Source organism: Oryzias latipes, chromosome 2, assembly GCF_053564925.1.
Source record: "Oryzias latipes strain Hd-rR chromosome 2, Olatipes_Hd-rR_3.1".
Lineage (NCBI taxonomy): Eukaryota > Metazoa > Chordata > Actinopteri > Beloniformes > Adrianichthyidae > Oryzias > Oryzias latipes.
Window position 1 is genome coordinate 27726503 of NC_136238.1, and position 24067 is coordinate 27750569.

Genomic DNA, 24067 nt, shown 5'->3' on the forward strand with positions numbered 1-24067 from the left:
ATGATGGATTCTCTGCAGCTCCACACATTTTCAACTCCCAGACCTAAAAACTGGATTTCAAACATCCCAGAGTTTCAGGAAATGAGTTTTCTTCTTTTTCTTAGCAAACTAACTGGGATTTGTTGAATCCACGTCCTGAAAGATCCAGAAATGTCCACAGTTGATCCAAGTGAGTTTCAGCTGGAATGATCCAAGTTTCCAAAAGCTTCAGTCTGGATCTCATTCTAGTGAGAGATGAACTAAAAAGAGCTGCTGCTCATTTGATTGTTGCTGCTTTACTTTCTACCAACATTTGGATCCAATATTAGAAGAACAAGGATTTGTCTTCCTGTTTGTCTTTCATCCAAATGACTGAATTTCACCAAAGAAAAGTCATTTTTCAACTCCAGAGACTCCAACAGTGAGACACCTGCTGGCTGTTCTATGTAACTGCATCTGCAGCTTCTAGAAACGTCTTTGTTTCTGTTTTCATCTTTTCAAACAGTTTGTTTTCTTCGCATAAAGCCTAAAGAAATGTCCTCAGAATGATGGAAACAGTTTTTCTGCAGCTTGAAGCTGTTCTGGAAGATTTTCTTCTTTAGTGCAGAGAAATCTCTCATTTGATGAGACGGAGGAACTACAGCAACGTTTCCTGGAAAACCTCCACATTTCATTGAAACCATGTTGGAACTTTGTCAATGAGGTCACATGGTCTGGAAGAAGCCCCAGTTCCAGCTGACAGAAGTCTGGTTCTGATCCATCAGATATCACTAGCAACAGAACCAAAGCTTCACGTGTTGCAGCAACAGTTTCCATGTTTGGGAGGATCTTCTGAAGAACAGCTCAGTTCCAGATCACATCATGATGTTTGATGTTTTCTTCATTCCAGGAAATCATCTGTGTCTCCTTTGATCTGTGTTGACTTGTTTTGAACTTTAGATCCACCATTTACAATCAAGGATGTATAGATATATATGATCTAGAACAGTGTTTTTCAACCAGTGTGCCGCGGCACAATAGTGTGCCGTGGGAGATGGTCAAGTGTGCCGTGGGAATTTTGCCCTCATTAACTGATATAAAAACATTTCCCATCTCCAGTATTTCAGCTCTCTGTTCATCCAAACAGGCCCTGATAAAACACTGAGGAGTTAGGAATATAAAATATGGTAAAATACTTTTTCTTTGCGTTTATTTTATTTTATTAAAGATATTTTGATAAGAATGACGTACCGCGATTCAGCTGCAGCTCAAGCTGTTTTTTTTTGGAAAAGTCCCGTCCCTTCAACTGTCTCCACCAATCATTCTTGGGGAGCTTAATCACATGTCATCAGTCTGACCAATCAGAAATGGTTAAAGTCTTCACTTCCTTGTCCTGATTTAGCTCGTAAAGTCGCTCAGTTCTAACAAAAATACCAGCTAAAGCTCGTCTTTATCGGTGCAGCTTTCCACAGAATCCGGTATCAGACCGTGGAACAAGTGAACAAAACAATGAAGCTCCGAAAAGCGATCTACGCCGGCCGTTTAATGCACTACATCTCCCATGATGCATTGGGTTGTGAGAGTGACAAGGAGTCACAAGGAGATCTGTTGTTAAACGTCTTGAAATCAACGAACACACATCAAACTGTTTTTTTTATTGCATCTTTTAGAGAAAAAAACAGCTGCAGTTTCCAGCTTTTTCTGCAACAATTATCTCAAAAATGCATGTGAGATTGTGGAGGGACTGTAGATCAATACAGAGTATGAGTTTCTCCGTTGTTGTTTTTTTTAATTTTTGGATCCTGGTGTGCCGCGGGATTTTTTTTAAGGTTAAAGTGTGCCGTGGCTCAGAAAAGGTTGAAAAACACTGATCTAGAACTTCTTTCTAGGATTCTGATGGACTTCATAAAGATGACTCCTCCCACTTTGGTTTGTGTCAAATGTAGAAACAAAGGAGAAGAAGTTGGACCTGTGCAAATCCTGCAAATCCTGTTGGAGTTAGAGCAAAACTGAAACATACACCACAAAACGGGTTTATTTTTAACCTTTTAATGTTACATTTACTCAAAAACAGATGATTTATTTATTTGGAACCCCATTAGCTTCCACAAAGTGGTCGCTGGTCTTCCTGGGGTTCATACACAAAAAACATTCTATCAATTTCACACAAACCAAACATGATTTCACAAAATTCACTGACTAATTCATCACATTTACCTTAAAAGCTTCACATATTAAAATAAGTTTAAACTATTTCATTTTGTACCAGCATATCAAAAACACAAACAACAAGGATGTTGGGTTGGATTCTGAGTGAAAGTCTGTTGTAACAAAAATGTTTCTTTACTCGCCTTTCACTAAGAATCCAAACAAGACGTGATTTGCTCACTGTGAACATTTCATTTACATTGAGTTCAAAGTAAAACTTTGTTTTAAAAGTACAATGTCTGAAGTTGTTGTGATCAACTTCTGCTGGAATGTCCCCCCCCCCCCCCCCCCATGAATAGCCTTCACGTGCCAGACAAAGAAGTTCCACTGCAACGACTAAAATAGGTTGATTTAGGATTTAAAACTTGAGCTTCCAGGTGAACAGAATAAGTTCACTTTAAAGTGGTTTCTAAATGGTGAAAAAATGTTCACAATAGGTTTGGATTCAGCTAAACAAAATAAGTCCTGGTTAAACCCCATAAAACAGTGATTTTAAATATATTGTACACAATTCAGACCTGCCTCATTTGAAACATTTAATGTAAAGTTTTACTCAAAAACAGAAGGATGTTGGGTTGGATTCTGAGTGAAAATCTGTTTCCTGTAAGAAAAAATATGTTTTTGCTCGGCTTTCAATCAGAATCCAAACAAAACATCAAATGCTCACATTGTATATTTCATTCATATTGAGTTAGAAAGTCAAACTTTGTTTTAAAAGTACAATGTCTGGACTTGTTTTGACCAACTTCTGCTGGAATGTCACACCTTTCTGCCTCCCCCCACCATGAATATTCCTTACATGAGCTATAGGCCAGACAAAAGGCCCGTACACACGGGGACGAATATTCGCCAGGCGTTATTCGCCAGCGTTTTTCGCCACGTTTTTTGTGTTCACACCCAGGCGATTTTCGCTGACGGTGAGCCGAGCGAACATGCAATTTCATTCCCTGACATTAGATGGCGCTTAATGTAAACAGAAATACTCCTGTACACAAGGTGGCGCTGCGCAACTTTACGCTTCTTAAAGTCGCTTTTCACTCAGAAGAAGAGAGCAAGTATTTACGCGCTTGTCAGAATCAAACAAAGAAAACATGAATATTTCAAGCACCAGTAGCTCCAACTGGTGCTTGGTTCGGGGATGTTTTAGAATGTCCGTCATTATTTCTTTGCGGCAGTGTAGACGCTACTTGGCGTCTATCTTCTTCGCTGGTATGTGTGCTCAGAAAGGCAGTTTTGTGTTTGAGCGCCCCCAAGTTGTGTTTTACTGTAACTTCAGAAGCTCCAGACACGTGAGCAAAAGCGCCATTCTCATTGGTCGAGTAGATTTCGACGCGACGCGTCGAAAAAAAAAAACGAACCCGAGGCGTTTTTTTTTTTTGACGCTTTAACGCGTGGCGTTTTTTCGCGTCGGTGTGCACACTCTCGTTGGTGCCCTTTGTTTAGTCACGAGGCGTTAAACGTCGGCGAAAATCGCCGGCGAAATTCGTCCCGGTGTGAACAGGCCTAAAGAAGTTGACCTTTCAGGTGAACAAAAGAAGTTCACTTTTCATTGGTGGGTTCAGTCTTGACCACTCCTACCTTAGATTTACATCACATTAAACCTGACTAGCCAGGTTTTTAGCATAAAAGAAGCTAGTTTTCTCCTGCTGTCTCATTCTTCCTTCGCCGGTTGACTCTACCAGACCTTTCTGCTGACTAAACACAAGATCTTTTCTCCTTGACACCTTTTTAATTGATTTGATTGCTGATTTTACAGCATTGCTGTGTCTGCTCAAAGATTCTTATAAAAAGCATATCTTTGGCAGAAAAGATCCTGATTTTGAAAACAATATGTCTGCCAAAAAGTAAGTAACTTTAAAACCATTTAGAGCTTTTTTCCTGTCTTAAATTTGAGTTTTATCCTGGTTTTACAGTAAAAGAGCAAGTTTAAAAAGTTTGGTCCACTTTTAGTCCTGCTTTGGGTACATTTAGTCCTGTTTGGTCCACTTTTAGTCCTGCTATGGGTACATTTAGTCCTGTTTGGTCCACTTTTACTCCTGCTTTGGGTACATTTAGTCCTGTTTGGTCCACTTTCAGTCCTGTCTGTTGGTTCAGCATGTTAGCCACCTCTGCATGTTTTCCTCAGAAAAGGAGAAGTGTTGCTCTGTATTTAAATGTTTTAGCCCTTGTTATTTTTTAAATGTTTCACCTCTGCTACAGGAAGCCCGACCGTCGCATCCTCCACTGCCCGCTCTGTGTTAAGGCCACGGAAACCCTCGCAACACACCTTGCTCGAGTCTGCATGAAGGACAAGTCCCCAGAAGAGCGTCAGGCTGAGCTTCAACGAGCCAAAGACTCAACCAAGCTCTGGACTCTGCAGGGCAGAGTCTGGGACTACAGGGAGCTGTTCAGACTGTGTCCACACGCGCCATCAAGACGAGCTCTCGTCCAGCAGATGATGAAGAGGGAGTTCCTCATCCAAAACCTCCCTCCAGACTTTGATGACGCTGAAGATGAGGCGACAGTGGTCCAGGCAGGAGCTGAGAAGCCATTTACTTCTGCTGCTGGGCTGTCTGCTGCACCCTCAGCCCCCCCTCCTGCTGAGGACTCCTCCAGTGACAGTCCACTGGTATGTCGCTGCTCACTGGTCACGTCAATGCTGAGACCATGCTACCTTTTTGGTAAAGGTGAAAGTGTCTTGTTTGTCTTTAAATTTGCCTCATGTTACAAGAAGTACTCAGGCCAGAATATGTTTTTACAACGCAGTCACTTCACCTTTACCAACAAGTTAGCATTGTCTCATTTGGTAAGGTCAGAAGACCAAGTGTGTATGTACACTGTACTGGAAGGTAATACATGAACATACCCATCATTTACTACTGAAAGTACCAAGTTATCGAGTGTAAATAGGGCTGACTTTCTTTTACAGTCCAGTTTCTTTGTACTTAGGGGGTATTTCTGTGGTAAATTCATGGTAAATACCGTGAAACACACAAGTGCAGACCTAAAGGTCAAGGTACTTTATTTGTACTTACCGTGTTCTTACATGTGGTAAGTACCATAAAAAGACACCTTTGCACAACATGTAAATATCCAGTAAGTATATGATAAATATCCAGTATGTACCACATAGGTATGAACCAAATAGTCCGATCTTTCATCTGCGTGGTGGATAGATGAAGAAGACTTTTAAACATATTAAACCTCTCAGTTAGCATCTTTTTCACACTTTTCAGAACAGTTTGCTGCCAAAATTATATCATCAACCCATATTAGTAGAATGACCTTTTCATCCTTTTTCTGTTTTGAATACACACAGTTATCGGCTGAATTTTGTTCAAATCCATTCTCGGTTAAACATGCATGTAACATTGCATTCCAGTTTCTCCCTGATTGTTTTAAACCATAAAGAGATTTTTGCAACATACACACAAGTTTTTCACCAGTCTCTGACTTTTTCTCGTAACCCTCTGGCTGTTCCATATATTTCACAGTCTATGGGTGCGTGTAAATAGGCTGTTTTTTGATGCAGAATAAGTTTTTCCTGTGCCGCTTTCTGCATAAGTACTCTAACACTCGTCATGTCTGCTGTTGGTGAGAATGTCTCTTCATAATCAATTTCTGGTCTCTGGCTCTAACCTTTTGCAACAAATCTTGCTTTGTATTTTTCTGATCCATCAATGTTTCTTTTACGTCGCGCCTTTTTCTTCTATCACTTGCGTCCGTTGCTGCCTGGGCCCATAACCTGTTGAGCACAGCTCTGATCTTTCATCTGCGTGGTGGATAGATGAAGAAGACAGGATCAACTTTAGCCTCCTCTAGGCATATTTATTAACGATTGAGCATGGAACAAAAACGTCTTCCTCGTACATCGGAGTTCATTTATTTAGCGAGTGATGTCTTCAACTCTCAAAAAATGACTCAGTCAGAAGTGACTTATGGGAAATGGAGTAAGAGTAAGAGTGAAATTGGATACATTCAACTCTTGGATACATTCAACACTTAACATAGTATCACATAAATACACAGTAAGTACCATGTAAGTATAGAGTAGACACAAAAAAGTACTATGTAAGTACCCAGTTAGTCCCATAAAAAGTACCATGTAAACAAACTGTAAGTACTCAGTAAATTCCATAAAAAGTGCCATGTAAATACCCTGAAAGTACCCAGTAGTTACACAATAAGTACCATGTAAATATCACTTAAGGACACTTGTAAGTACTGTACTGTAAAAGAAAGCGTTACCGAGTATTTTTAGGCATAAATGTTTGACTTGACACAAGACTGCTGTCTGACAGAGGCGCACTACAGTGTGAGTGAGCTTATCAGCATTGTGAACATGGCGAACCTCCTGGAGCAGGTGTTTAAGGGGTAAGTGATTTGACATTTATGAAACCAGCATTTTTTTTTAGATGTAGAGGCAGTTTCTCACTGAGACGTCCTTTTTCAGGCCTTCTGATGAGTCTGAAGAAGAAGAAGGTGCATCACTGAAGTGGCCTCTTGCAGAAAGAGGTAATTATATATTCTTTATTCTATCTTTGTATTTTTTTACAGCCTTCTCACTTCTAAGCACACAAGGCCTTTGACCCTAGTTTAAATGTCTTTTTTACTTTCATTTAATAAAAAAGGTGCCCAGTTTGACGACGCCCAGGACAGTGACACAGATGATTGATGGGGAATCTGAAGCAGGAAACCTGCGTCCACACAGTGGAAGGGGGCGTGTCATGGTCTCCTACATGCAGAGATGTAGAGAGCTGACGTGGCTGGATGAGTCAATGCCACAAAAGGGACATGTTCATACACAAGAAGCTGGTGCCAAAGACTGGAAGAGACCAATTGTATTTCAGAAATGACGTTTCCTTTTTCCTGACATTTAAGATTTCTATTCTGTAAAATGACTGTGGGGCCTTTTAAAAAAAATGTATTTTCAAAAGCTACATGAAACATTTATTCTTGTAAATTTTCTTTTTTTAATTTTGAATTTGTACTCCCATTTGTAACCACTTGTAGTTTTGTAAAACAAACCAGATAAAGAAGATTGGACCTCTGTAGTAAAAAGTGAGCTTTTGAATAAACACCCTTTTCTAAAAGTCATGTCTGTTGTGGTTCATTTGAGCATGCCTCCTTCAGGTGCACAGCACCAGGGGGCTTCCAGAAAGCATGTTTGTCTGACTTTAAACCTGAAATCTGCCTGAACTTGCTAACTCTGGGTGTGTCAGTTCCTAAAGACCAGATATAAGTTAGCGTAATTACGCTCGACTTGGTAGGGCGACGCCCCAGACAGTGACACAGATGATGGGGTTACCAAGGCCAATGGAGCTGGAGCATTGATCTGGCTATGCGGCTCCAGGAGGAGAGCTGGCTATGGTGTCAAATTCATGCCTAAACTATTTGGCATCAAAACTGTAAAACCAGGAATCAAAACCCGAATTCTGCAAACCAAAACCCAAAATCTGCAAACCAAAACCCATAATTTGCAACCAAAACTCAAATCTGCAAATCAAAATTCATAAATTGAGAACCAAAACCCATAATTTGCAACCAAAAGCTATAACCTAAAGCGCAATCATATTTCTCAGGTGCTGATTTGTTTTCTCGCTGTTCTGAAATCGTCTTTTTGAGTTGCGCTTTTATTTTGAAATCGTCTTTTGAGTTGAGCTTTTTTTTTTTTTTGCGGTTGCCATTCTAAAACCTGTCACACACGTAAAAACAGCGCCACGTCAGTCAACGGGAGGGGAGGCGGGACATCCCCGACAGCCAGTAGCTCATTGGCTACCGAATGACTCCGAGTCTTACGTCAGCGTCCACCCCCTCAGAGCGCCAAAATCGTACCAATTGCAGAGACAGTCATGGCGAACCAGCAACCGGAGGTAAGTTTTTCACTTCTCAAGAACAATCAAACGTGTTCTCTGTGTAATCGGAGGACGCCAGCATAGTCAGATGAGCTCCAACAGTGACTGCTAGGGAAAAAAAGTAAGATGTTGCATGATAAATCATCACCACTCATTGTAAACAGTGGCTAATGTGCTAGCTTAATGCTTACCCCCCCCCCCCCCCCCCCCCCCAGCAAAGTAGATGGTTTATTGATAATTATTTGAGTCTTTGCGGAGGGTGTCCGCTCCTTTTTAATGCTTTTTTGTTCTCATGTCATTACTTGTAACCATTTCCATTTACTGTAACCAATGTTCGCCTGCGCTAGCCGTGTTAGCTTAATGCTAGCGGGTTTTTCCGGCTCATTTCATGACTTGTATTAATAAAACTAATGCTGTGTCCGAATGATCACCCTAACTACTAAACACTATATAGTGCGGCACTATATAGTGTTTTGGAGTTTTAAAAGCAATTCGGACACCATGCTCGCTACTCTTATCCTTCGGGTGTTTGCTTATATGCCGCTTGACAAGTAAACATAAAGGCGCATTGCTGCCATCACTTGGTCTGGAGGGGAACTACGACTACATTAACGCCGATTATGACAATGTCCATTTTCCAAAGTAATAACATAATAAATATGAACATATTACGAAGACTATGAATATTCGGTTTTGTGATGACGAAGAACGTGACACATTGGTGTAGATTTAATGTATTTGTTCAGAAATAAACCGCTGTGGGTACCGGATGTTCTCGGGGTCCTTCGGGATCCTTCGACCAATGATGACGTCACACTATTTGATTGGCTGTAAGTTGCCACGACCAATGAGTTAACGCCGCTAAGTTTTTTTTAAACTTTATTGACAATTGCGGTATCATACATTAACAATGACATTAACGTTAACAACGAACAATAACAATGTAATCAATATTGCCTCGAAGATCAGTCACCATTGCCAAATATAACATATTAACATAGAAAATAAAGAATAGAGGGGAAAAAAAGAAACAATGAACATAACACACAAATAAATAAAAACATAAGTAAAATAAAATAAAGGACCATAGTCTAATACTAGAGAGGGGAGCCAGTTTAGCTCGTGCTGGTTTGCGGCGCCTTCCGTCCGTGAAACCCAGGTTCGACTCTGGGCTGCTCCCTGTTCCCTTCTCTACCTCTGCCGGTTCCAAGCCCGGCTTGAGAAGGTTGCGTCAGGAAGGGCATCCGGCGTAAAACATTGCCAAATTTACCACGCGACTTGTTCGCTGTGGCGACCCCTGATGGGAGAAGCCGAAAGTGTTATTTTTAATTATATATTTATTTTATAGTCTAATACTAGAGAGGGGTACTCGTGAAGTTTGTATTTCTGAACAAAACTAAGCAATTTCAAGCCATTCTTCTTTTTCATATAATGAAGTGATTGAAAGTAAAAACAGAGCTCTTTATTAAATGTTATAAAAAGTGGTTTGGTCTTCAAAACTTGACCTCACCAAGATGGCGCTGCTCTCCTCCCATGAGGAACCACGTGATGTCTCCTCGAGTGATATAACTCATTGGAAGGAGCCCGAAGGACCCCGAGAACATCCGGCAACCCGAGAACATCCGGTACCCACACCGCCAAGTTATTACCGTGATTTCCGGACTACAAGCCGCTACTTTTTTCCTGCGCTTACAGCCTTGCGGCTTATTCAGTGACGCTGCTAATTTATGGATTTAATTGGCGGCCGCCATGTACGTACTTTCGAATTCAGTGAATAGTTTGAATTCTTTATCTAACACCAAGCACGAGGCATTTTTATTCAACACACCTCTTAGCAGCCAAACAGCATGGACTTGATTTCAGGTCTTAGACACTTCAGTCATGGTTCAACAAAACGAAACACGCATGCCCGGCCGCATCCCAGAATCCTTTGGGGCCATTAGACCCAACGTGCACGTGATCGCCGCTACATTATGATGAAGCTTTCCAGGTAAAAGCAATCGTTAAAAGCAGCGTAAAAAAGTCCACCGTCACCAACGGGTTTGGAAAAGCCGGTTTGCTGCGTGACGGAGAGAACAGCGCATGGAGTGAATTTACACTCCATTTACGGTTTCTAAGGAAACCGTAAAAGCGGAATTTTGCTTTGAAAAACTCACAGCCTCCGTGTGAGCTGGAGACATCTTCTCCTGCTGATTGAGCTGCGGGGCCGATGGCAGTCTGAAGGCTCCCACACGTAACAACGTATCCGCCCCTCATACACAAAACGTACAGTATTAAGTCCGATTGCTTTGCACAGAAACGATTTGCTCCATCCACCGGCGCAACGGGGACGAAGTGCTCCTCCTTGAAGCCGCCCTGGCCAGAGGTGTCGGAGTAGATAGGAAGGGGAGACAAGGAGCGCGCGGGGCGGGAGCGGAGCGCAGAGGCGTCCGCGGAGTGCAGAGGCTTCTGAATTCTGACGCACGCGCCGCACTGAGGCGCGCGTATCGCGCTGAGGCGCGCGCTTTTCAGTCGCCGCTGCTGTATTTTACCGGTGTGTTTTCTAACCAGTCCTGTTACTCCCGTAACGCTGCTGCGACACAAGCGGAAGGAGAGCTGTTCCCGTTCACCCCTCCATGCACTGCTGCTACTTGCTAATTCTTAAACACGTACAACAGAATGGCGAGCCGGGCGTTGGCCCCGCCTTTAGCCCCTAAGACTCATGGGAAATGTGGAATCGCGGATGTAAATTTCCTCATTATAACTGAGGGATGTAATGTTGATTATATGGTTACTGTTTGTAATTTTATGTGTGATACCTAGATTGTCAATAAGTAAAAAAAAAATGAAATAAAAACACCATAACTGAGGGACTTGTGAACAGAATATAGGTCCATGCTGTTTGACAGATGTCGATACATTCAAATACGTGACCCAGAGGCAAAGCTGGCACCACCCACAATGTGCTAATGAATTGCACTCACTCTGGGATGCTGGCCGTGATCTGTCTGGATGACAATATCGGCTAACACATGCGCGGCTTGTACTCTGACGCGGCTTGTGTATGTATGAAAGCAGTCAAACACGTGAATATGGGTGGGTGCGGCTTGTAATCGGGTGCGCTTTGTAGTCCGGAATTTACGGTAATCATTCTCATCAGGCATGCGTCCGCCGTTTTCAAAAAATTCAAACGCAATGCATTGTGGTCTATATTTGCCAATGACGTGAGCATCAATTCACACTGGTTTTTCGTAGAAAATTCTGGGAAATTTTCGAGTGTACTCAATTTTAGAATTGTAGATTCCGACAATGTAAAATGTACACTATATAGGGCATAGGGTGGTAATTCGGACACAGGGTTTCTCATTTTTTAAGAGAGTGTCAGGATTGGTCATATATAACCTAGGAGTAAGAACCCGTGAATTGTCACTACGATAAATCAAAATATGTATTAAGATGTCAAAGAAGGTTGTCGTGGGTCCCACCAGGGAATGATTGGGCAGAGGCGCCAAGGTGAAAGTATTCTTGACTTTAATGCAAGAATAGAGCACACCAATTGCTCCACAAAGGTTAACCAACATAGACTTCTCCAATCCAACACTCCAAATTCTCCTCTCAGACTCTCCAACTTCTCCACTCAGACTCCCACCCTGACAGCTGTATCTGGTTCTCTTTTAAGTGGTAAGCCCCTCCTCCTGGGCGTTGCTCTCCATCAGTCCAAAGAGAAAATAGGGACAAGTGTTTACATTGGTCAAGAACATAAACATACAGGAATAAACAGTTTCATTCAACTAAACATTCTGTGTCGTGTACAGAAAAATAACAATAATCATCAATAAAAATAAATACAAACAGTGACCGATGCGTCACATGACCCAGGGTGTCCATGACCACTTCCGGGTTACCGGGTTACTTCCGGGTAAACAAACCAACGTTAATGTTGGCGTCGTGTGTGCCTCGTGTTAATGTATGCATGGGGATGGTGAGTCGGCAACCTAGTGTGCACCCAGGGCTACCTGCAGAGGGATAGGGACGGAATGAAAAGGGTAAGCTGATGTAAATGACGTGTTACCGGGTCCGAGCGTGCGCGTCTATGCGCACGTGTGTGTGTGTGCTAGCGTGTGTGACTGCAGCGGCGGCTGACGGTTCTACACCGTCACATCATCCCCCTCCTCTGGGAGATTGGCGATGTGCGGGAATCTGGACAGGAAATCTGCCACTATGTTTTGTTTTCCGGGACGGTGACGTACGTTAAATTTGTACGGCTGAAGCGCCAGATACCAGCGCGTAAGCCGGTTGTGGTGGTCCTTCATGGTATTTATCCATGTCAGGGCCCTGTGGTCTGTCTCAAGGTCGAATTCTCTGCCAAGTAAGTAGTACCTCAAGCTATCCAACGCCCACTTAATGGCAAGTCCTTCCTTCTCCACAGTGGAGTACCTTGTCTCTCTCGGCTGCAGTTTCCGACTGAGGTACAGGACTGGTCGCTCTTCACCTGGGTCTCCCTGAGCCAGGACAGCACCAAGTCCGACTGCTGAGGCATCCACTTGGACGAGGAACCTTTGATCAAAGTTAGGACTCTTGAGAACAGGACAGGAACACAATTTATTTTTCAATGCTTGGAAAGCCTGTTCACACTCATCTGTCCAGGTCACGGGGTTTTTCTGCCTCTTCTCTGTAAGGGCAGTGAGAGGAGCTGCAATGGTGGCGAACTGATGGACAAACCGCCGGTACCATCCAGCTAACCCCAGGAAGGAGCGTACCTCTTTCTTGGTGCGTGGTCGAGGGCAATTGCGGATAACTTCAACTTTATCCACCTGCGGACGCACCTCACCACCTCCCAGCAGGTACCCCAGGTAACGAGTTTCCTTCCGGGCCCACTCACACTTGCTCACGTTTAAGGTCAGGCCTGCATTTTGTAGTTTCCTCAGGACCAGACGCAGGTGATCTAGGTGTTGCTCCCAGGTGTGACTGTAGATCACCACGTCATCCAAATAGGCTGCACTACAGTGGTTACATCCCTGCAGCACCCTGTCCATCAGCCGTTGGAACGTGGCTGGTGCTCCATGCAGACCAAAAGGCATAACTGTAAACTGAAACAGTCCAGCAGGTGTTTTGAACGCCGTGTATGGTCGACAGGTGTTACTTGCCAGTAACCCTTGCATAGGTCCAGAGTGGTGATGAAATTAGCAGCCCCGATCTTCTCCAGCAGGTCGTCAATCCTCGGCATTGGATATGCGTCGAACTCCGAAACTGCGTTCAGTTTCCTGAAGTCGATGCATATCCGCAGTGAGTCGTCTTTTTTGGGAACGATCACCACCGGACTGCTCCACTCTGAGTTGGACGGCTCGATGACACCTAGCTCCAGCATCTTCCTCACCTCATCGTTCAGCCTTCCCACCAACTTCTGTGGTACCCGATAAGGCCGTTGCCGGATTGGTCGTCCATCTTTGAGCCGTATGGAATGGCTAATGAGTGTAGTTCTTCCTGGCTGTGCAGAAAAAAGAGATGGCGTTTCACGAAATAAGTCCATTATCTGTGTAGTCTGTTCCGGAGGTAAATGTGACAGAGACGGAGGGGTTGAGGGAGTCAGTGCTCCCAGATCAGAGTCCAAGTCTTCCTCAGTCTTCACAGCTCTGACTAGCAAAGACTTCTCTGTTGGATGGTTAGCACCTTCCTTCCACTCTTTAAGTAGATTCACGTGGTATGTCTGCTTTTCTTTCTTTTTGTCAGGGTGGTGCACCTCATAGGTGACAGGTCCCATCCTGCGGAGAATGGTGTATGGCCCTTGCCACTTTGCCAGTAGTTTGCTGGTAGAAGAGGGAAGAAGTAGCAGAACCTCCTGACCTGGTAGGAGTTCACGGTGACGGGCCTGCTGGTCGTACCACGTCTTCCGACTCCTTTGGGCCTCTCGTTGGTTGACTTCTGCCTCTTCCCTGTACTTTGCCAACCGTTCTCTCATCTCCAGGACAAACTGGATCACACCCCTTTCTGAGGTCTTTGTGGATTTGGCCTCCCAGCTCTTCTTGAGGAGATCCAGTGGGCCTTGGACATCCCAGCCATAGAGGAATTCGAATGGTGAGAAGCCTGTTGAAGCTTGTGGGACTTCCCTATAAGCAAACAACAGGAATGGTAGCCAACGATCCCAGTCTTTCCCTGTGTCACCCACGAACTTCTGCAGCATCCTCTTCAGGGCCTGGTTGAAACGTTCCACCAAGCCATTGGTCTGTGGGTGGTACGGTGTCGCCTTGATGGCAGTGATGCCAAGCTGCTGTTGGAACAGTTTCATCAACCGAGAGGTGAAGTTGGTTCCTTGGTCTGTCAGAATTTCATCCGGTATTCCTACTCTGGAGAAAAACTGAATTAACGCTCTCATGACTGCAGGAGCTGTAATGGTGCGCAGGGGAAAAGCTTCTGGGAACCGTGTAGCATAGTCACAGACCACCAGGATGTATTCGTGACCGCTACTGCTCTTAGGTAAAGGTCCAACAATGTCCATGGCTATTCTCCTGAATGGAGTGGAAATTATAGGAAGTGGGTGTAGTAATGCTCTGTCAGACTTGTGTGTTATTGCAGTTTTCTGGCAGGTAGGACATGTTGCACAGTACGTCTGAATGTCAGTGTACATTGATGGCCAGAAAAAACGTGAACTAACCCGCAGATAGGTTTTGTGACGACCCAGGTGACCCGCCCATGGGAGTGTGTGCGCTAATTGCATGACGAGTGGCCTGCAGGTGGTTGGAAGAACTAACCGTAGGTGTTCACCTTCAGCTGCATACAGAACATCATCAGCAACAATAAACCGCACATTTCCCAAACATTTGTCACTCTCTGTTGTCACCTTGGCAAACAATGGTTTTAAAGTTTGGTCCTCTTTCTGCAAAGCCGAAATGTCAGCTGGTATGTCAAATGTTTCTGCTGTTGTTGTGATCTCAGGATCCAGCAACTTAAGTTTTTTCTCAAACCGTCTTTGACGACGGGATTTTCTGGGCATTTCTTTGCCTCCATCAAAGAAATCGTCATCCAAACGTGGAAGACTTTGCATTCCCGCTTTAGCCTGAGCTCTAGTTAGCACAGGTGCTGAGACAGTAACAGCTAGCTCATCATTAGCTTTAGCTGTTTCAGTAGCCTCATTTAATAAGTCCCCCAACATAGGTAAATCACACCCCAAAATTAAATCAACAGGTAGGTTCTCTACCACCCCGACAGTCAAAAGATAGGATTGTTCATTTATGGTCACTGTTACATCCGCTTTTGGGTACAAATGTTGGTCGCCATGAACACACACAACACTTGTTTGCCTGCTATAATCAAGTCCACCAAAAGGGATTAAACTCTGTTTGACCAGAGAAAAAAAACTGCCCGTGTCCAACATAGCAGTAACCTGCTGTCCGTTCACAGTCACCTGTTTAAGTGGCTGGAAAGTGTCTTTGTCCATGTGCACAGGCCCTGCTCCTGTGACAGTCTCTGGCCTGGGTGCGTAGCAAGCACCTGTGAATTTAGTCTTGCGGATTGGACATACGGAGGCTTTGTGACCAATCTGCTGGCAATAGAAACACACAAGGTCCTTACCCGCCGCTCGCTGGTTACGTGCTGGGTTGGTACCTTGCGTTGCCTGATGGAAGTCTCTCCGTGCAGGTCTCAGTGGAGCGGTTTGAATGGGAAGACGCTGATCCCCACCCGACGGCCGTGCAGACGCTCCTCGTCGAGCGTTGAGATACTGCAGCGCAAGCCGGGCAGCGGTGAGGCCATCCTCCGGGTCGTGCTCCTTCACCCACGTCCTCACGTCAGCTGGAAGCACACGCAGCAGCTGCTCCAGGATGACGATCTCCCCGATCTGCTCCTTACTGTGTTGCTCTGGGCGGATCCAGCGACGGTAGAGGCCCTTCAGGCGGTGGTATGTCTCAGTCGGATTCTCCCCAGATGGCACCACAGTAGACCGGAACTGCTGACGGTAAGTCTCTGGCGAGATGTCAAATTTTACCAGGAGTGCGTCTTTCAGGTCCTTGTAGATGTGGGCTTGCTGCTCGTCCATTGCTGTGTAGGCCTCCAACGCCTTTCCGGACAGCAGTGGCACCAGGCGACATGCCCACTCAGTCTCTGGCCATCTCCACGTCCTGGCAATCCGTTCAAAACGTAGCAGGTAATTTTCAATGTCCTCACCTGTCTGATATGGAGGGACCTTTGGCTCCATGTAAGGTCTCCAATCAGGTGGCTGTAAACTGACTCTGCTCTGTGGTTGATCTGACCAGCTGGAGTCCTCCTGTGCCACTGGATGCCGTCGACGGGACGTTGCAGCTGGTGTTGGCAGATCCAACCTTGGGCTACTCACTGCGGCTGAGCTTGGTCCAGCGGCTTTGGGACTGGTGTTACGCCGCCGACCAGAATGGTGCTCTGCCCTGGAAAAAGAGGCTTCCAAACCTTGGAGTGCGGCGATGAACCGGTCTTCTCGCTGCTGCTGTCCATGGAGAAAGTCTCTCATCATGGCCGCCAAGTCACCTTCTGGGCCTTTGGTCAGGCCTGAAGAACCACCAGAGGCACCAGGATCTACCACCTCCTCCTCAGAGGATGAATTGGACAACAGAGGGACTGCATCCGATGTTGGCTCCATCTCCTCCTTCTGGGAACGCAGACCTCTGTGTCTCACCTTTTTGCAGCCAGCCATCTGCTTATCCCACTTCTGACACCAACTGTCGTGGGTCCCACCAGGGAATGATTGGGCAGAGGCGCCAAGGTGAAAGTATTCTTGACTTTAATGCAAGAATAGAGCACACCAATTGCTCCACAAAGGTTAACCAACATAGACTTCTCCAATCCAACACTCCAAATTCTCCTCTCAGACTCTCCAACTTCTCCACTCAGACTCCCACCCTGACAGCTGTATCTGGTTCTCTTTTAAGTGGTAAGCCCCTCCTCCTGGGCGTTGCTCTCCATCAGTCCAAAGAGAAAATAGGGACAAGTGTTTACATTGTTCAAGAACATAAACATACAGGAATAAACAGTTTCATTCAACTAAACATTCTGTGTCGTGTACAGAAAAATAACAATAATCATCAATAAAAATAAATACAAACAGTGACCGATGCGTCACATGACCCAGGGTGTCCATGACCACTTCCGGGTTACCGGGTTACTTCCGGGTAAACAAACCAACGTTAATGTTAACCTTAGTGCCCAGTCTAGTCAGGAGGTGGGAAGTGTGGGATAGTAAATGGTTCTTATACTTCAATGGAATGCAAGGAGCTTATTGGCAAATGGACAGGAATTGAAAAAGTGTATAGATGACCTGGATCAAAAACCAGAAATTATATGTATTCAAGAGACGTGGTTAAGGCCAAATTTAGATTTTAGAATTTCCCAATATACAGGAATCCGGTGTGATAGAGCAGAGGGAGGTGGGGGTGGTTGTGCCACATTTATAAAAAATAATTTCAATTACAGGGTGATTAAGATAGGGACACAAGAAGAATTTATTGGCATTGAAATTTATATTGGTCTGGGGAGAATAAACGTTGTTAATTACTATAATCCATGCAAAAAGTTAGATCTCAGTCTTCTTAAATCAATTATTCATCTAGACAATGGGCATGTCATTGTTTGTGGGGATTTTAATGCACATAGCACATTATGGGGGGGGAAGGTGACAGATGTTAATGGTGAGGTATTGGAGGATTTGATGGATGAATTACACTTGGTGTGTCTCAATGATGGGAGAGGAACAAGAACTGATGTTCGAACAGGGAATATGTCAGCACTAGATCTTACTTTTGTTTCAAACGTTTTGGCAGGGGGTAGTGAGTGGAATGTACACAACAGCACAATGGGGAGTGACCATTATCCTGTGTTCTCTAGGGTTGGTGGTGATAGAGAACCACCAAGTAATGGAAAGGAAGGAAGATGGCTTTTTCATAAAGCAAAATGGGGTGAATTTACTTTTATGTGTGAGGAGGAATGTTCAAACATTAGTATGGAGAGTACGGCTGAAGAAATGGAAAAGAAAATTCGAAATTTAATAATTTCAGCGGCGCAAAAAACAATTCCGAGAAGTAAAGCAACTATGACGAGGAAAAATGTTCCATGGTGGACTGAAGACTGCAAGATAGCAGTTAAGAATAGGAATAAGGGTTTGAAACTCTTAAAACGGACACACACATATGAAAATCTGTTGAATTATAAGAGACTTTGTTCACAGGCAAGAAGGATTATTAAAAAGGAGAAAAGGGAGTACTGGAGGGCTTTTTGTGATAAAATTGGTCGAACAACTCCAGTTAATACGGTTTGGGGAATGATTAGAAAAATGAAGGGTATAAGGAGGGAGTTACAATATCCAGTATTGAAAATAGGTGATGACCTGGCGATATCGGATACGGATAAAGCAGAAATGTTGGCTAAAACTTTTGTGAGAAGTCAAAGCAATGAGAATTTGTCAGGGTATAGGAAAGGGAGGAGAGATGAAATTAGGGAACGGCACTACAAGGACTTTGATGATAACACTTATTTGACAACCATGGATGCTCCGTTTACCTGCTTTGAATTGGATTTAGCACTACATAAATCTAAAATTACATCACCCGGTAGGGATGGTATAAGTTATGTTATGTTAAAACATTTAGGTAGGAAAATGAAATTGAAATTATTGGACATGTATAATAGGGTCTGGAGTGAAGGTAAATTGCCGACCAATTGGAAAGAGGCGGTGGTTATTCCCATATTAAAACCTGGGAAAGATCCGAGCAGCCCAGAAAATTACAGGCCTATAGCACTCACATCACATGTTGGTAAAGTGATGGAAAGAATGATAAATGAGAGATTGCAGTATTACCTGGAAAGTAAAAATTTGCTGTCCCCATATCAGAATGGTTTTAGGAAAGGTCGAGGGACAATGGATCCTGTAATCTGTCTAGAAGCAGACGTTAGGAAAGCCCAAGTAAATAAAGAATATTTGGTGGCGGTATTCTTTGATATTGAAAAGGCTTATGATATGGTCTGGAAAGAGGGTTTATTGATAAAATTAGGTACGTTAGGACTTAATGGAAGAATCTATAATTGGATTAAGGGGTTTTTGTTTGATAGATATGTTCAAGTTAGGATAGGAAAGTCCTTTTCTAATAGGTACGTAGTGGATAATGGAACCCCACAAGGTAGTGTGATTAGCCCTGTGTTGTTTTCAATTATGATTAATGATATATTTAATTCAATTGGATGTGAATTTGGGAAAGCACTATTTGCAGATGATGGAGCCTTGTGGAAGAGGGGAAGAAATATTCATTATGTGGAGAGAAAAATACAAGACGCGATTACGGAGGTGGAAAACTGGTCTTATGACTGGGGATTCAAATTTTCAGTAACTAAAACAAAATGCATGGTTTTTACTAGGAAACGTGGAACTGTTTTGAACTTAAGGTTATATGGAGAAGCAATTGAGCAAGTACATAGTTTTAGGTACCTGGGTGTTATATTGGATACAAAATTGAAATGGAGAGAGAACATTGATAGTATAGTAGGGAGATGTAAGAAAGTCATAAATATAATGAGATGCTTGAAAGGTACTGGGTGGGGAGCTAGTGCACAGGCTTTAAAACAAATATATATTACAATGATTAGGTCAGTCACAGAGTATGGAATTATTGTTTACAATACAGTGTGCAAAACATTATTACATAAAATAGAAGTCATCCAAAATCAGGCTTTGAAAATATGCACTGGGGCTATGAGGTCAACTCCTGCTGTGTCATTACAAGTTGAAATGGGGGAGCTACCATTGAAACTAAGAATTAAACAGCTGATGCTTAACTATTGGGTGAAAATACAGGGTTGTGTAGATGTAGAGAACATGGTTAGGAGGGCTATTGATCCTTGTTGGGAAAGTGATAATGGGACAAATGAAAGTGCTGCTTGGAAATTAGCTAGGTTAGCGAGAAAAGCAAATATTCATGGCAAAACCCTAGTTAAGACGTTTCTGTACCCGACCACTCCTTTCTGGATTTTTCCAACTGCACAAGTGGATTTGTATCTCCATAGAACAATGGAGGATAGAAAAGGGAAGGGAAACTGGGATGAGATAACAGCAGACAGATTAGACACAGTCCATGCTTCATTTATACCCATATATACAGATGGATCTAAAGACCCAGAAACAATGAGAACTGGTTTTTCTTTCTGTATCCCTACATTGGACAAATCTGTTGGAGTTAAGACGTCAAAGGATCTTTCAGTTTTTGCAGTTGAAATGTTGGCAATTTCATATAGTTTACACTGGCTAGAACAGAACAGAATTGGGGATGGTATAATTTGTTCAGATTCATTGTCAGCTTTGATATCTCTGAAGTCATACTATTCTGAGAGCAGATCAGATATATTATATGAAATTTATGAGAGTTTGATCAGGTTGGCAAACTTAAAAATAAACATTAGATTCATGTGGGTACCAAAACATAGGGGGGTGGAGGGAAATGAAATGGCTGACTTCCTGGCAAAAAGGGCATTGAAACGGGGAATAGAGATAGAAATTCCATTAGGTAGGACAGAATTTAGGGCAATTACTAGGAGGCGTATTATGGAAGAATGGCAGACACAATGGGAAAGGGAGAGGAAAGGAAGACATCTATTTAGTATTCAGGACAAAGTAGGGAGAGGTATGAATGTCAGAGTAAACACCAGAGATAGCTGCATAATATCACGGTTGAGGATGGGACACACTGGTTTAAATAATACATTGCATCTGATAGGGAAACATCCTACTGGTTTGTGTGAGTGCGGGAAAGGGGAAGAGTCTGTGGAGCATGTTCTATGTCAGTGTGAACTGTATAGGGAGGAAAGACGACAACTGGAAAGTAGGGTACGGATGATAGAGGGCGAGCAAATGACTTTAAAGAAGCTTTTGGGAGGGGAGGAAAATTTAAATGGTGCAATTATAGGTTTTTTGAAAAGAACTAGGTTATTGAGGAGAATTTAGTTTGTTTTTTTTTTTTTTTTTTTTATATAGTCAAATTTGGTTAGGTAATCCCCACTCTGACCCACACTCCAACACAGTAGGTGGCGGTAATGCACCTTCACGATAGTGCCTCCCGCCAATAAAATCACAAGAAGAAGAAGAAGAACGTTAATGTTGGCGTCGTGTGTGCCTCGTGTTAATGTATGCATGGGGATGGTGAGTCGGCAACCTAGTGTGCACCCAGGGCTACCTGCAGAGGGATAGGGACGGAATGAAAAGGGTAAGCTGATGTAAATGACGTGTTACCGGGTCCGAGCGTGCGCGTCTATGCGCACGTGTGTGTGTGTGCGCTAGCGTGTGTGACTGCAGCGGCGGCTGACGGTTCTACACCGTCACAAAGGTATAACCTAAATTAGGTTTCTCAACATTTCTCTAGGAATTCCAGAGGGAAGTGCTGCAACGACTATTGAACAACATAGAGAGAGCAGTTTCACACCCGCTGGATTTGGGTCATCTACTTTTTACAAGTACCCATGAACTGGCATTCATTCGCTCTGTTTCAAACCAAGTCAGCATTCCTGAAGATGTTTGTAATGCTCTCATAAATCTGCATGAACTTCTGACACAATATAAGCAACAGCATGGCCCAGCTGTGGAAGTTGAATTCTTGAACAACAATGTGGGACGTCCTAAAATCATGGTGAATGAAGAAAAGTTGAGAGAATACCATGAAACCGACTTGTCGATCCCATCCATTTCAAACCTAATGGGTGTATCCAAGAGAACGATCAATCAGGCTTTGAAAAGGCATGGATTGACAGTTAAGAGCACATATAGCGATATATCAGATGACCAGCTGGATCAACTTATTTTCAGCATCAAAAAAAGCAACCCCACTATTGGCTTTAGAATTATGAAAGGCAAACTTCGGGCTCTAGGACATCGCATTACATGGACCAGAATATGGAAATCTATGAGACGTGTAGATGGGGCGGGTGTCTCAGGCAGACTAACAAGATCTACTTTTGGATGTGTGAAGAGGCGTGTGTACAGTGTACCTGCTCCACTATCCCTAGTTCACCTAGATACAAACCATAAACTGATAAGGCAAGTCAGATTCAATCTAATCTAAGAAAATCTGCAAGATATTATACTTCATCTGTTGCACTTGAAATAGTATAAAAAATGTTATTTTGAATTTGTGTTGCAGGTATGGTTTTGTTATATTTGGAGCCATAGATGGCTTCTCACGAAAGGTGAGGGTTTGTTTTGTTTGCCCTTCATACTATTATTTTACTAATTGTGTTTAAAATATCACCTAACTGGCATATATTTATTTCTTCCCACATTTTTCCCCTTTTTATCTCACCCCACAGATAATGTACCTGGGAGCAGCAACAAACAACAAAGCTTCAACAGCATTAGGGTTTTTTTTGCGCTCAGTGGAGGACCACGGTGTTCCTAATAGGTTTGTGACTGTCAGTACCTAAATTCTCTCTTGCAGACTTGAGAGGTGTAGAAAACCACTAAGCTTTATTTAGACCAGAACCGTGTAACTTCCTGTCACAGGACCTTTTTTTTACAAAACGTTTTACTTTAAATACTTGAGAGCAGAGGTGATATTTCAGTTTAGAGCAGTTCTGTCCTCTGTTTTACTTGAAACTTAACCAGCTAATATTTTTTTGTGCATCTAAAGGTTGTGAAAATGTGGACATAGCAAGATGGATGTTTGCAGTCCGTGGGTGTGACAGAGGCAGTTTCATGGCTGGCAAAAGTGTTCATAATCAAAGGTAAGACATAGCTCCCATATAATGACTATAAACATGATTTATGATTTGACCCCCCCACACAGACACACACACACATTTTCTATAATCACCCTCCTATCCCCCCTCTCTAGCATCCCTCTCTCTACCCCCCCTCCTTTTCTTTTGTCCCGTTCAACAAAAACTGTTGCAAATGTAGATATGAATAAAGTTTAGTCTAAATTATAAAAGGGGTTAACTCAAAAATACACCTAGTGTGTCAGAATATTCATAACCCCTGTTGTAACAGTAAAATATATTCAACACAAAAGGCTTTCAGCTCTCATCTGTTTGCTCAGCTGTTGGACAGGACAAGTATTAAAAAACATGGCTCCCATATTCCAAGTACAGCTTTGTGAAGAATGTGTCAACTGCATTTTAACTGCGAATAATAATTTGAGTAAGTAATTTAAAGAAAATGTGGGCCATAATCATAATGTTTTTAACTGTTTAGATCTGGGTAATTTTTTTGATAAAGTCCAAATAAATTGAGATTTAATTTTGTACTGTGTACAATAATAAACATAATGCTGCACATAAAGTTCACAACATATTTAAGATGGGTAGCAATTCTCTGTGTCCCACTGTACTTACTATGCCATATTAGGGGCTGTACGTTTCTGAAATACTCCATAACATATTGAAATTGTATTTTAAAGAGTCATTAAATGTATTTATTTTTTACAGAATTGAACGTTTGTGGAGGGATGTGTGGATGTCTGTCACAGTCATCTACTACAACATGTTTCACTGTTTGGAAGAAGATGGACTGCTGGACCCGTCTGACAGTCGTCATCTCTTTGCTGCGCATTATGTGTTTTTGCCACGACTGCAAGCTGACTTGGAAAGTTTCATTTCCACGTGGGATAACCACTCCCTTCGCAGTGAACAAAATTTAACCCCCAACCAACTGTGGGCAATGGGCCGAGCTCAAAGTCCCATCAATCCTCCTGTCTATGCGCAGGTATAACAAAAACAAGCAGTTTTAACTACAATTGTGCTGTTTTTATAATGCTGTGGCAAAAAAATAGAATTTGTAAATTAACAGTCGATGCATTAATATATATATATTCCCATTTTGACTTTCGTTTTCTGTGTGTACAGGGTTCTGTGGACATTGGACAACAGTCTAACTCAAACCAGGCCGAGCAGGAAACGGTTGGAGTTGTTGTTCCGTCTGTGGCTTGTCCCCTCTCTGACTCAGACCTGTCCCAACTTTTCAACCCCTGTGGGACATCTGAAAACCATGGCCAAGACATCTACATTTCTGTACTAAACTATGTTTGTCATCACAGCAGAATGTAAAAAAACAACTACCAATATGAACAGATTTCAACCAAAATAAAATAATA

General features: G+C 43.0%; 2 protein-coding genes and 1 long non-coding RNA gene across 4 annotated transcripts in view; 2 read left to right on the forward strand and 1 right to left on the reverse strand.

Annotated features, from left to right (window-relative positions):
- The window catches only part of LOC144987094 (uncharacterized), a 270314-nt gene that overhangs the window by 104789 nt on the left and 141458 nt on the right, over positions 1–24067 (reverse strand). The gene's annotated exons all lie outside the window — the stretch shown is intronic.
- LOC144987971 (uncharacterized) lies at positions 3801–7238 on the forward strand. The gene is made up of 5 exons (XM_078937903.1): positions 3801–4010; positions 4366–4774; positions 6449–6519; positions 6599–6660; positions 6777–7238. Exons 1-5 carry the CDS (start codon positions 3997–3999, stop codon positions 6818–6820), a joined length of 600 nt encoding a protein of 199 aa, XP_078794029.1. The 5' UTR covers positions 3801–3996; the 3' UTR covers positions 6821–7238.
- Positions 7618–23993, forward strand: LOC144988103 (uncharacterized). 2 transcript variants are annotated; one of them, XR_013651893.1, is made up of 6 exons: positions 7618–8018; positions 22121–22166; positions 22287–22378; positions 22607–22700; positions 23403–23679; positions 23820–23993. It is a non-coding gene; the product is annotated as an uncharacterized LOC144988103 (long non-coding RNA). The 2 variants fall into 2 exon arrangements; XR_013651892.1 differs by lacking the exon at positions 7618–8018 and having other exon boundaries at positions 20508–22166.

Excerpts from the sequence above, each read along its gene's own strand:
- LOC144987971 (XM_078937903.1), top strand. Across the intron at positions 6,520-6,598 it reads CTGGAGCAGGTGTTTAAGGG|GCCTTCTGATGAGTCTGAAG; the intron begins GTAAGTGATTTG and ends GTCCTTTTTCAG. Across the intron at positions 6,661-6,776 it reads GTGGCCTCTTGCAGAAAGAG|GTGCCCAGTTTGACGACGCC; the intron begins GTAATTATATAT and ends TTAATAAAAAAG.